The 14187-nt window shown below is 35.3% G+C and overlaps 1 protein-coding gene across 1 annotated transcript in view; it reads left to right on the top strand.

Annotated features, from left to right (window-relative positions):
• The first annotated feature begins 10237 nt into the window (after positions 1-10237).
• LOC125235378 (actin-histidine N-methyltransferase) overlaps positions 10238-14187 on the top strand; it is a 49927-nt gene continuing 45977 nt past the window's right edge. Inside the window, exons 1-4 of the mRNA XM_048141930.1 lie at positions 10238-10638; positions 10853-11074; positions 13326-13414; positions 13636-13775. Coding sequence (XP_047997887.1) covers positions 10332-10638; positions 10853-11074; positions 13326-13414; positions 13636-13775 — 758 coding nt within the window. The 5' untranslated portion in view covers positions 10238-10331. The remainder of the gene's footprint in view (positions 10639-10852; positions 11075-13325; positions 13415-13635; positions 13776-14187) is intronic.

Genomic DNA, 14187 nt, shown 5'->3' with positions numbered 1-14187 from the left:
AGTCAGATCAATGACGGCATTGCGTTTTAAGAAATAGTATGACAACGAAAGTGAAGCGTTGTGATGTTGTTGCCAACTGTTAGGTCATATTTGGGACCTATATGGAGTTGTTTACATACAGTACCTAATGACCTAATGATTGCAAAAGTTGTGGGCGGGTTTACTTAGCTGATTAATAAGTACCTACTTGTATTGTAATTGATCCAGATTATCATGACACATGAAAAATTTAATTTGAAATGTTAGTTTCTGAGGAATGGGAACCGGTTTATTCCGTTTTCACATTATCCGATCGGATATCGGATGTCAGAAGGATTTCAAGTTTAGTTCCTGCCGGTGACTAAGGCTGCCAGAACTCAATGAGAGTGCGGTGTGCTGGTGACAGAAGGACCTACGGAACTAATTTGATCCGTCTATTGTACTTTGAGTCGTCGGCAACCCGAACCCTCCTTAGAACTTGTACACTATTTTTGCTGCGTACCTACTTAACAGCTTAACACAGCAGAAGGGAGTGTACAAGTTTCTAATGGGTTGGCAACGCGCATGTGACACTCCTTAAGTTGCAGGCGTCCATAGGTTACGGTGACCGCTTTCCAACAGGCGGACCATATGCTTGTTTGCACCGACGTAGTATTAAAAAAAAATCTGTTCAGCTTTGTCATCTAGATACTTCTCAAAGTTTACGTATCCGCCTTTGTCACTCCCATTTCATAAAATAATAACACGTTTTAAATTGCAAAGTATATAGACTAGAATTGATAATCAAGTTCTCAAAGGATTTTCGGCTTTTTTCCTTCATACTAAGAATCTTTATACTAGTGAATGTTTAATGCAGTAAAGACAGAACCAATTAAGTTAAAGTGCGTAAGCTTACTTAGCATAAAGTTCACGCGACACTAATGCATACCACGTTCTCTGAGCTCATAGCCTCTTATAGAATTCTTAATCAATTCTGATAGTTCAACTACATTATAGCCACTTATAGCGGCTGGAGGTAAGGGGAAACCGAAGCCGAACCTAGCTCTGACTTCATAACGAAAGGTGTGTCTGAGACAGATTTAAAATGCAATAGATGCTGGAACGTTTTGAGCAGGTTATTGTTAAGCATAGTTAACATAGTATTGGCACGCGTTTAGCGACGAATAAAAAAAATATATTTAAAAATTAAAAAAAACTGATAATCACATCTTAATTTTAATACGTTGATAACTCTATATTAGAAATTTGGTTGATCTAACTTTTTGCGTTTGTAAGTTATTGATGATGGACGTTGACCGGCGAAAATGCACTGTGAACAAATACGTGAAAAATCCCCTTGGTCTGGGTCAATGATTGCTAAATTGTTGAATTTCCAGAAAACTACTACTAGGCAATAATTATTGCCCAAATCATTATTTCATTAAAGGACAATTAAATAATAGTGGTAAAATAATTCAAAATATCCACTCCTTGCGGTCCACACGGAATCAACAGACAAAAAAGATGGATGAAAATCTTGTTCAGAGGATGATGAATACTATTTTCAGAAAAGTCCGTAATTTTGTGCATAAACATACTGAATGATTGAAATATATGTGACACGCTATAAATTAATAAACGATCTTTTATATTCTGCAATAAAAAATATTGTTTACTTTTTTTTTTTCATTTAAAAATTAAATTCCTCCCATCGCGTACCAATTCTAAATGAACTATGCTTGATATTGTAAGATAACCATTTTTTAAATAATGATTCTGAAATATACATTCAATATCACCTTATCAACGAATACACATCCTCTGTGACTGTTCCCATACTTTATACAATTTTAAGTACCTAGGTACGAGTACATTACTTTACTCATACTATTTAGTGCCAACAGGAGAACCACGAACGATGATATTTTATGAATATGATTATGAATTTAAATATTATCTCGACCACTGTCTTTTCACCACATGAACTGGTAAAGTTTGTCTTGATTCTTCAAAAACGCGCGGATGAGAAAGATTCCATTTTATCCACAAGGGTTTAAAGTAATTTCATTTAAATTATCCTTCGTTTGCGTTTACTTTTCACTAGGTATGTGGATAAATAATTATTTGTTTTACAAGGGGGCAAAATTGTTGTTTAACCGCACGTGCCAATATTGATACCCGAGCAAGCGAAAGATTCCAATATTGAACCGCGAGCGTAGCGAGTGGTTCAAAAAGTGAAATCTTGAGCGTTGCGAGGGTATCATGGCACGAAGGTTAAACAAACTTTGCCACCGAGTGAAACACAAAATTTTTCACCACACCAACACTATGAAAATATGAACTGTGAAACATCAAAATAAATAAAATACTTCAATTTATGTAACGTTTATGATTCAAAATCATCATACTGACGTGAATTCCAACACCTAGCTTTAGACATCAGTTAAAATTTGTATGAAATTACTTTGCATTCTTGTAGATAAAATGCAATTTTGCTATCTGATTTCGAATAGCAAAGAAAGCCTTTAACAGTTGGTGTGGTGAAAATACAATTTTATCATTCGTTTTCAAAGAATCAGGAGCGCTTTTCCCAGTTTACAAATAAATATTTCTTGGTAGGACGGTACTTGGTAGCTTGGTACGCAGTTCATTCGCTCCATGTCTGTGGTCTAGGAATTTGACCGACACCGAACAGGCGTAGCGCGGCCAGAAGGGTCACGACGCATTGTCGTCATTCGATGGAAGCTGATTTGCATTATTACCGTGTCCTAAAGGTCTTGCCATTTTACTTAACTTAGAGGAGGCATTTCAAAGTCATTTGTCAGCTCGCCAGTTGCATTGTGCCTATTATACATTGCAGGTACATATATATATATATATATATATATATATATATATATATATATATATATATACTTTATTCGATTTTCTATTGTACTCGTAATACAGGAGCGTTGTACGAATTTAATTTTATTGACAAAGTAAACCGTCAAAGTCAAGTGTCTGTCTCTAAATTCACATTCTCGTCCGTCGCCAGTTGCATTGTGCATACTGCATACATCTTATGGTATATGATGGTAGTTAGCAATTATTTTATTGAGTGTAGAGCTAGGACATAAAAATTCAGGTACATGACATAAAAATCAGTATATATATACCGAAACACCGTGTATATATAATATATATATATTATAACGACTTTTCACAGAAGCTCACGATTGTATTCCCAAAAGGAGTAGGCAGAGCACATGAGACCACTCAAATTTCAGCATCACTTTTAGCAATAACGGGTTGAAACTAACCGGAATTGTGATATTGCAGTGACTGGCTGCTAGCCCATCGCCCACGCCAAAATTGAACCCAAGTCCTATATTCGACTTTTACAATACCCACAGGAGGAAAGGGAGTGGTGAAATTCTTAACGTATAGGGACTTATTTCGTTAAAAATACACATAAACTACCTATCTAGGTAATAGAGGTACTTAGTTATTATCCTTGCTGCGTTTTTTTGTTCCTATAAAACGTTTTGTCTTAAAAACAGTAGGTAGCCAATTAGACCCATTAGTACTAGTTGCCTAATAAAAATGATAAGTAATTATTTTCAAAGACAAACGCCTTTCTTTGTTTTAGCTTGTTTGTGTAAGTAACTTGTTTTGTTTTGACTGTTTTGAGACGTTCTACTATTGGATTGGTGGATAAATACGAAAACTAACAGAGGACCTACCGCTAAAATCGTCGATTTTCGTTAGATTCAACGTCGCCATACCAGCAGCTGTAAAAAAGGTTTTCGTAGCATCAATGGATCGTTTGATTTTTGATCATGTTGTCGTTTTTGACGGTCTTCTCAATCTATTAATGTAATTACTTATGAGTATATTACTTATGTTTTTGCCACATTCCTCATATATCTTAAAACATCGAATCAACTACACATCATATCATCAACTAACCATACAATCTACAATCAACTACCTACCGATCAAATTATGTTGTTGTTGTTGTATGTCCTAAGGCACCCCATAGGTGCATAGGGCCTCCACAAGATCCTTCCACGCCTTTCTATCTTGAGCCACCACCTTGGCCTCGTTCCAGCTCAGTCCATCATCAAATTATGAAGAAAAAAAATAAAAATTGTAACCTTTAGTTTACTTATACATATTCGTTCCATAGAGTGGCAGATGTACATACGAGAATAACGAAGTATCGATTTTAGTAGGCGCTCAGACCCAGACGATTGTCTAGTGCGCTACCCCGAATGCTAAGCATTCTTCGGCCGAAAGTGGGGCGAATTCAAATAACATTTCTGGGAAGCGCCGCCACCGATGCCAAGTGGCCGATGCACCATTGCCATTGCCAAGCTTTGGTTGTCGATATGTTGACATTGTATTGCATTCTTAACCTTTTGAACGCTAGAGTCGCTAGACGCCAATGTTAAAAGACGTGCCAGTTTGATTGATAAACTATTATGGCCTATGTGTATTAATTGGTTTTTATGGTTCCTTATGCCGAAAGCAAAGACGGAATTATTTATAAGATCACTTGTGAGTCTGTCTGTTACAGCTATAACCAATTGTAACTAGAGATGGGCGGCGGGAAAATACCCGGGGTAGATATCGGGTATTTACCGGGTATTTACCCAATCTACCCGATATTTACCTTTTCTACCCTAATGGGTGGGTTTCTGGTCCTATAGTGGTCGAGGACACCAAATTAAATCACACTAAATGGTCCTATAAATAGTCTATATTGGTACTGTAGAGCCGATTTGGCGCAATTATGCAGCCATTTAGTGATATAATAGGCCTATAGCAGTATCATCCGTGACGTTTAAGGTCTATAATGGTGATGTAATGATGACCATCATTCAACAGGTCTGTGATATTTAAAGTCATTGTGGCGTATACGGCGATGAGATATAAAAGGCATTAGAAAACGACTATAACCTTTTCAAAGCTATATAAACGTATCCTGAAAACTTGATTATATAGCAAAATAGCTCTATAATGGTATTCATATCACTACTATACAGTATTAAATACTATAGCAGTGTTTTCCAAAGCCACTATATCCAAAAATAGTGGTATAGTTAGGTTTTAAATCTGTTAAAACACAACTACTAAAAATACTATAAGCGGCTTGTTGGTAACCTTAATAGCGCAAATTGATAGCATAACAGTGATTCCTAACACTATTATACAATAATATTGTTCTTATTTGATCCTGTTATAGACCAGGCCTATAGCGGCTCTATAAAATGGTGATATCAAAGTTTACATCACTTCCTAATAACACCTTTTAGCTGTATAACACAACAACTATAGCGGCTTGTCGGGAACCTTAATAGCGCAAATTGATTGCATAACAATGATTTCTAACACCATTATACAGTAATATTGTTCTATAATAGTCATATTTGATCCTGTTATAGACCAGGCCTATAGCGGCTCTATAAAATGGTGATATAAACGTTTACATCACTTCCTAATAACACCTTTTAGCTGTATAACGCAACAACTATAGCGGCTTGTCGGGAACCTTAATAGCGCAAATTGATTGCATAGCAGTGATTCCTAACACTATTATACAATAATATAGACCTATAGTAGTCTTATTTGATCCTGTTATAGACCAGGCCTATAGCGGCTCTATAAAATGGTGATATAAACGTTTACATCACTTCCTAATAACACCTTTTAGCGGTACAAGCTTACAGAGCTAAAAGGTGTTACTGGAGGCTTTTATACGACAGGCGGTCACGCCGAAAACCTTTATACGACATCTATAGTAGCTTTTAGCGTCGAAAACCAAAATTATAGCACTAAAATGTTACTTGCTGTTTGTTTGGTAAAGCCTACTATCTAGCCGAAGTCACATAGAAGGCATTATTACAGTCCGAATTCAAAGCAAGTGTTAATTAAAATCACACATGGACGTGGCGCTTGTTTAACTAAGTACAAACTAAAGTATAAGTATCCCATAAATAAAAATAAAAAAAGTAACTGACCGGTCAAGTGACTTATTGCACCCTTTCAATACGGATGCACCTACCTGGCGTTTTGCAAAGCTGTGACCTCATTGGCTAATGAATTTGAATTTGTCTGTCCACCGTGTTTTAAGTTAAGTAAGTTATTTGAATACTTAGTGGGCCTAAAACATCTGAAGAATACAACTTTTTAATTTATTTCAGTCATGTAAATTAAGAATAATCTTTAATTTCATAGATTATTTTTTATACCCGCTCATTTGGGTAGATACGGGTAAATACCGGGTAGATTGGGTAGATATGGGTATTTTCCCGGTATTTACCCGTCAGCGCCCATCTCTAATTGTAACTAGGTGACCCAACGGTATAGTTTTACGTTTACGTTTTAATTTATTTGTCTCTGGTTACGGAAATCCCTGCTTATGCTGATTGTAAGATTTTAGGGTAATTAGGGGATCCCAACATACTGAACCAATATAACAAAACAATAATTGTGACCATAGTTTACATAATTACCTCCTTATGGCATGAAGCAGTACTTAAATTACCTATAATTTACTTCCCTATGTCGAAACATTTAACAGCCTTAAGGTATGTAGATAGGTGCCGTGAAACCTTGTGAATAGGCACCTACTTTGCAACTTGTGTTGATTTAAAACACTCTTCGGTCGCGTTTTGATTTCATTCCACTCGTTTCGAGTGTCCTATTTTCCACACAAGTAGGTATGTATCGGAATATAATATTATCTACTTACACTTAAGGTCAGTGCGGGCAAGACCGGTATAGTTTATTTGAATTAAAGTTTGAGTGGATAAAACTCTATAATTAATGTAGTCTGGCGTTATGTGCATGGTCCTATGGGATAGAAAATATTATATTTTACAAGCTTTTACAACATTTTGGTGAATTAAGGTACTTTTAAGTGATAAAAATCACATTTTTTAAGGCTTGTCGGGTTGACCGTCCTCCCGCGATGTGTACAGAAAGACCGTTTAGTGCTTGTTGTCGCGTAATTTCATATGAGACTAGGTTCCAAAATCATGATCATTGTTATTTTACGTAATAACAGGGTGGCTAGCCGAATGGCACAAACGCTCACGAAACGCTCACGAAACGAAGCGCTAGTAGATATCTATCTCTATCGCGCTTGCGTATTGGCGCGACAGAGCCAGCGGCGTATCGCTTTCGTTTGGCGTCGGAGAAATGCCATTCGGCTACGGGGCCAGAGCAGAATGTGATAGATAATTAATAAAATAACGTTGAAATTTTGAACATATAAGCATTTTTCTATTTATAAGGCAAGACCGGCATATGTCCCGTAGATGGGGTTCATAACCTTTTCTTTTCAGGTCCAGATATTGCATAATACTGTTTTTCCAACGAACACCTGCGAGTCCAATTTAGTCACGATAATTGACCCATGACACCCTGACCCATGACCCGTTGACCCATGACAACTTTTATGTCAAAGTGACAGTAAGCAATGTCACATTTCCAATTGGTCATTAATTTTGAAGTCAGCACCCCCACAAACCTATTTGACCACACCTATGACCACTTTTATGTCAAAGTGACAGTCAGCAATGTCAACTAACGGTCGGGTAGCCGTAAAATACTTGGTCAAAACCGTTTTATACGGTCCCTGTTTGGTAATGCTGATCATAAAAATAATGACCAACTCGAAACCCTACTCTCTTTGGAAATATTTGTCGTCGCATGTTGCACAATCTACATAATTATACTTAAACAAAATTAATAAAAAACGGGTAGAACTTACGATAATTCTACCAACTTAACCTCCTGAGTCCTGTGTTTTTCCAACGTTGGTAGTCATAACTGCCGAATGTACTGTACCAAGTACAAACTAAGAATAGTGCTTAAGACCGAGACAAACAATTGTTGATTTTAGGCATTTTTTTAGGTATTTTTTATGGTATGTTTATTGTGTACAGCAACAGTCTAACGAGAAAATTATTGAAAATATTTTGTACTTCTGTGAGTACATTAGGCCTATACAAAGTATAATGAAAACAACATAAAAGTTTGAAAATTTTATATTAGTATCAAAAATAAATCACATTTTTCCTCCAAACAACATTTAAGTAAAAAACATTATTGAATTACAACATAAACAGTCTTCTTCTCTTGAAACAATTAAACAATTATAAAAGTCTTCTATCAACTCTTAATAAAACAGTAACAATGTATCAAAATTACACAATTAAAAACAGTAACAATGTATCAAAATTACGAACATACTTATATATTACCATTTGAATTATCTAAGTTGCGATATCTGTTGTTCATTGAAGGCTGAAAAAAAAAACATTTGTATTATAGACCTAACGTACAACCACAAGAATAAATTCTAAACAGTTATTTCTGTAACAAACGCCTAACGTACGACGTCAAGTACAAATTATTTTGACTGATCATCAACCAACTTAAGCATACAGTTTTCGTTAAAATTTTGTTTAATTTGTATATACTAATTAATATAAAAAACAAAAGAAATAACAAGTGATTACTTTAATATAAACAGATTAACTTACCTCGTGCCGCCCGGCGACCCGACCGTGTGGCCATCTTGCGAAAAAGTGACACTGACACTGACAGTTGACAGTTACCTGGGCAACATGGCGGAATCGACCATAGAGTAGAGAAACAGAATATCCGTGTCAGTGTTGCCGTTGTAAAAAAACTACTCGGTAAATGGGGAAACAAAAGTTTGTACTTTGGTAAGTACATTAGGCCTTTACTTCATATATGTCGTTGAAATGTCAGGCCTTAACTGCTATCCTTAATTTGTACTTGTACAAGTACGTGGGGACTCAGGAGGTTAAATACGATGATGAATAATGCAGTGTAGGCTTACTTTTCTTCACCTCTTATCATTTTTCACAACTATGTCACATATATTTTTTTTTTACTTAATAGGTACTTTCGAATGATTTTTGTAACACCATGCGAATCATTATCAAAACTGTATTTCGAAGTTAAAATCAAAAATGGTACAACTATCATAAGCCAAAAACGTACTTATATATTGATATTGTTTACACTCGACTTATTTCCAATAAAGCCTAAAAAAGGTTGGCAACTCCTTGTTTATCATATGCCGGTCTTGCCTATCTCTTTTATGCCGGACTTTTGAGTAGGCACAATTTCTAAGTTACATATTTCAGAACATAAAACTAAAACTTGAGCGCGTTTTCAGTAGATTAATAGTACTAGTCAGAAAGAACGATTATTAAATGACTACGTTACATACACAATATTCCGACTGCTTCTATTTAATTTAATTTTTTTGCGGAACCATGTTGAACTCGATGTTCGAGTTCGAAACACGAATCAAGTTTTATGTTAACTAGTGTTCGTCCTAGATAGGTATTGAAGACCAATGGATTAAGGATGATAAACTGGTATACCTCCGGAGGTGTGAGAGGCGTAGATATAGAAACACAAAAGTTATAGTCAATACATAGACGGTCTTTTCGGGTAGACGGTCTTCCCCACACTGACCTTACCTTAAATGTCCGCTCCATGCAGGCCTCCCTTTTCCTGTGCGCAATCATCATTCCACAATGCACCACACTTATGCAAGGATGTGCTGAAGAATAACTCTTTTGTCTGGTATATACCTACAAAAAATAATTTTATACGTCCTTTATACGAAAAAGGTTCATGCATTGGAAAGGTCATCGAACTCATCGAGAGACACTTACCAGAAGCTTGAAAACAATAATTATGATGATCGAGCTACAGCAAGATAGACAAATTACTTACAAAAATCCCCGAACAGCAAATACTTGGGGTTGTGAATAAAAACCGTAGAGAATTATTTTCTTCAGCCAAGCCAGAGGCGCACGAATACTTAAATCAATTTTCCAATATCCAATGGTTCCTTCAAAATCATAATGCGCTCACATTTTGAACTCGAATTAGACAATTAATTCAAACAAACTGACTTTGACATTCCTATTCAGTGCGGCGCCGGCGCTCTCACACAGCGTAACCCACGAAGTTCACTGTTCTAGTGAAGTAGCCATCTTTGTAAACATAAACGATGTCAGTACTGTCAAACTGTTAAGTCTCCATTCCCATAGCCGCTAAATGCACCATTGTTCTAGCGTGAGATTTAAAATATGGTATTTTACAAAAGACCTTATTACTTACATTTTAAGGTTCTTTTTATTATTATGAAATATCTCGATTAAAGGTTGTTATGGTTGTTATAACGGATGAACGTCGTGTCATAAGTGTCAAGTGTCGTCTTTCAGGAAAACAAATCCACACGAAATAAGAATTTTAGAAACCTATTTTTAGTTTAGAGAGTTTATTATATTTCATATCGCTTTATTTTAATATTTGCTTTATAATAAGTCACAATGGGAAGAAAATCGCATTCAAAGCAATCTGCTAAGAAGAGTTCCGGGAAGGAAAATAATAAGTTAAGTCAGAATATTCGTAAAGAGCTCGCGGTGTACGTGGATAAGTTGCTGAAATTAACTAGCGTGTTCCAAACTACGGTTAATTTAGGGAAAAGTTGGGAGCATCACAATGACATCGAAGCGATTCTGGGAGAAATTAGGAATATTGAATACCCACTTAACAACCACAAGGTATCGAAGTCACGGCAGTCACGCAAAGAAAACTTCTTTAGCTGGCTGAGCGAAAATGGGGCGGCATTTGAAGGTAAATAGCATAATCTTTAAATTCCCTCTTGACTAAGAATATTGATTATCTGATCAACTGTACCAATTTATTTTCTTTAATACAATATTAACGTAATAAAAACTACTCCGTGTGGAAAATACTACACTCATTGATTCATTTTTATAGCTATACAAATGATACCCAATGATGATGTTTTTTATAATTTTCCTTCCTTCAAATATTTTCATTTCAGGCATTGACATCCAAGAGTTTGAAGGGTATGACCTCGGCCTGGCAGCTCAAAAGGAGTTTAAAGAAGGCTCGCTGGTCCTGACGGTGCCTCGGAAGCTGATGATGACTGAGCAGAATGCGCGGGACTCTGCTCTATCAGAGTTCATAGCCATAGACCCATTGCTGCAGAACATGCCAAATATTACACTAGCACTGTTTTTGTTGCTTGAGAAGAATAATCCAGGTGATAAGAAACATACCTTTTACATATTCCGTCATCCTTTCTACTTGTTTACCCTGTGTCTCATTAAAAACAAAGATAAAAAAAAACCTCGGAGTGTGTGTAACAGATTGAGAGGATATTCCCTGAAGTTGACACGGACACAGAGTAGTAGCAACCCTAGACGTCACTTCTTGTCTAACCATGTAGTGGGAGTGTGGAACAGTTTGCCTGAAATTGTAATCAGTGCACCTATGGTGAACTCTTTTAAAAACAGACTCTACAAATATTTATTTAATGGACAAAACTCATTGCATCAGGACATTGACGTGCATGTATCAGCTTTAAGCTGCCTGTGCATTAGCAAATAATAATAATAATAATTCTACATGACATCAAATATCTCCAAGCAGGACTCAAACCTCTGACCTTTCCGGGCCATTACGCTACCAACTGCTCCACAGAGGCCTGCCGAATGTGTGCGAATCTATCCATGCCTTCCCTCAATTCTCAACTGCCTTAGGGTGGCGTAATAGCAAACATCTACCCATAAGAATACATCTTACAGGCACTGGAGTCTCAATTTACATTGAGAATATTGACCTGTCAGTTATTCCTCACTTACTGTTTCTTTTTACTTTAAATTGACAGGTTGATATTGTCTAGCAAACTGACAATCTGTGGGGCCCTTCAGTATCAATCAGATATATATTAACTGAATATGCTCTAAATTGTTACCATGAAGAACTTGAAATTATTGCATTCAAAATAACGCTTCCACAGTGAACTATCAAACAAAGGATAATTTACTTGATGAACACTCTTGACATTATTTCTCAAATGAATTATATCAAGTTAGAAAAATTTTGTAGGGGTGCTATTATGTTATAGCCAGAGATCGGAAAAATTTGTGACATTGCTCGCAATAATGTGGACATGTCTCCAAAATTAATCAAATAATTAATCATTTAATTAATTTCTTACTTGACATATAATTTGATTCCTAGTCAATAAACACAAAAGTTTGTTAAAGTATAGATTTATTAAATAAAATAATCAGTATTTTTTCCAAATTTTCAGCAGTCACTTTATTTCTGTTTACATCAAAAACATACTTAAGTGCTGAAAAACTCCGCTCGCAATCCACTGATGTTAATGGGGCAAACTTAAGTAGTTTTATAGGAATATTATTATTCCAGTATAATTCAGAGTTATTTTCTGTTCTAAGTTGTGGGCGATAACCTCAAAATCGGGATGTAGTATCTGCTCAAAATCGGGATGTAGTATCTGCATAGTTGTTTGAATTTACATCAATATAAATACATAGTATAGGTAAATACGCATACGTACCATTTTCACGTCGTATTATATTAAATTCAATTTTCGCCATTAATTCGTTTTTAAACTGGCGATATTGGGTACTCATCAGTAAAGAAAATGCCATTATTTAATTTTGCTGCCGTTTATGTAAGGTACGCACGTAATTTAGGTACGGCAAATACGACTGTAATTTGAATAAGTACTAGCTATCAATGTCAAAATATATATATTAAGAAAAAGTGAATCCACGGAGGTCTTAAGGAGAAATAGACGAACTAGTTTAATAAATCTACACTTTAACAAACTTTTATATTTATTGACTAGGAATCAAATTATATGTCAAGTAAGAAATTAATTAAATGATTAATTATTTGATTAATTTTGGAGACATGTCCACATTATTGCGAGCAATGTCGCAAATTTTTCCGATCTCTGGTTATAGCAAAGACATATCATCACTACTTTTAAAAAAACTTGTATCTTCATCTGTCAATGAAAAGAAAATTGTAGTAAGTATGTATGGAATGCATTCTATATGCATTCCATACATACTTACTGCGTTCCTTACTGCGTTTTAACTTTCAAAGTAGTGACGATATATAACTCCGTATAGACAGATAAAGTCTAAGAAAAAAACATACCTCAAAGCCATAGAGAAAAAGGTACAGTGGCCTAGATGGCGTTACACCTTTGGGAAACGCTCGGCTAGATGGCGCTATTAATATTTGACATTTTAACACATATCAAGCTAACAATATGGGCCAAATTGTCAAAACTGAGGTTCAAAAGTTTTAAGCTTGTGTCGAGAGATGGCAGTCTATGCACTGTGATTACAAATTTTGCTTTTACAGTAACTCTCTATAATACTTGATCCTCTTTGTTTATAGTGTTGATAATGGTCACAAACGCAATGTTGTGCCACCTGTCTCATATTGTATGCTTGTATCCATTTCAGAATCATTCTGGAAACCATACATTGATGTGCTGCCTGAGAAGTATTCTACAGTTCTTTACTTTAGCCCTGAGGAGCTATCGGAATTAAAGGTCAGTTTATTTAACTATGTTTCGTATTGGTACTACTGTTGAAACCAATATCTGTCTGTACTGTACTCCTACTTTTCCAATAAACCAAATAGGCAAAAAAAGTAGTCTTTGGTTAGAGTACTCTTATAAATGAACCACGGTTAAAGGCTTAAATGAGTAGTTATTGTAAAGTAGCCAGTTATAGACTTTTTGAACAAAATCGTTTCTTTTCTAATTTATAGCCATCTCCCGTCTTCGAGTCTTCACTGAAACTATACAGGAGTATCGCTAGACAATATGCCTACTTCCATAACAAGATCCATACCGTAGACTTGCCAGTCTTAAAAAGCCTCCAAGAAATATTTACATACGAAAACTACAGGTAAGTGAATTCCATTCAAACATTTTTATATTTTCACTTTTTATTATTATTTTTTATTTTAGATACAAAAATAGAAAACAAAAACAACTTATGCCACATTGCACCATGCCACATAATACTGAAAAGTAATAAATATAATAAATAGATGATAAAACATTTCTGTAAACTTTACAGTCAATAAATTATTATTTCTATTGATTTAGGTTTAGGGCAGCTACAGCTACATCATTTCTGATATGGATCCTAATGGTTACATAAAAAGATAAATTAATTTTATACACCCACTAGTTGTTCCATATTTTATAGTCTTAATTTTAGTTTATTTTTAACGATTAGTTTAGAATAGTTTTAATGTATGTATTATTTTTTCCCTCACTAGCTCGGAAACACGTGTTTTGTCCTTTAATACCAG

Source organism: Leguminivora glycinivorella, chromosome 17 (genome assembly GCF_023078275.1).
Source record: "Leguminivora glycinivorella isolate SPB_JAAS2020 chromosome 17, LegGlyc_1.1, whole genome shotgun sequence".
Lineage (NCBI taxonomy): Eukaryota > Metazoa > Arthropoda > Insecta > Lepidoptera > Tortricidae > Leguminivora > Leguminivora glycinivorella.
This window is presented reverse-complemented; position numbering and strand designations above follow the sequence as displayed.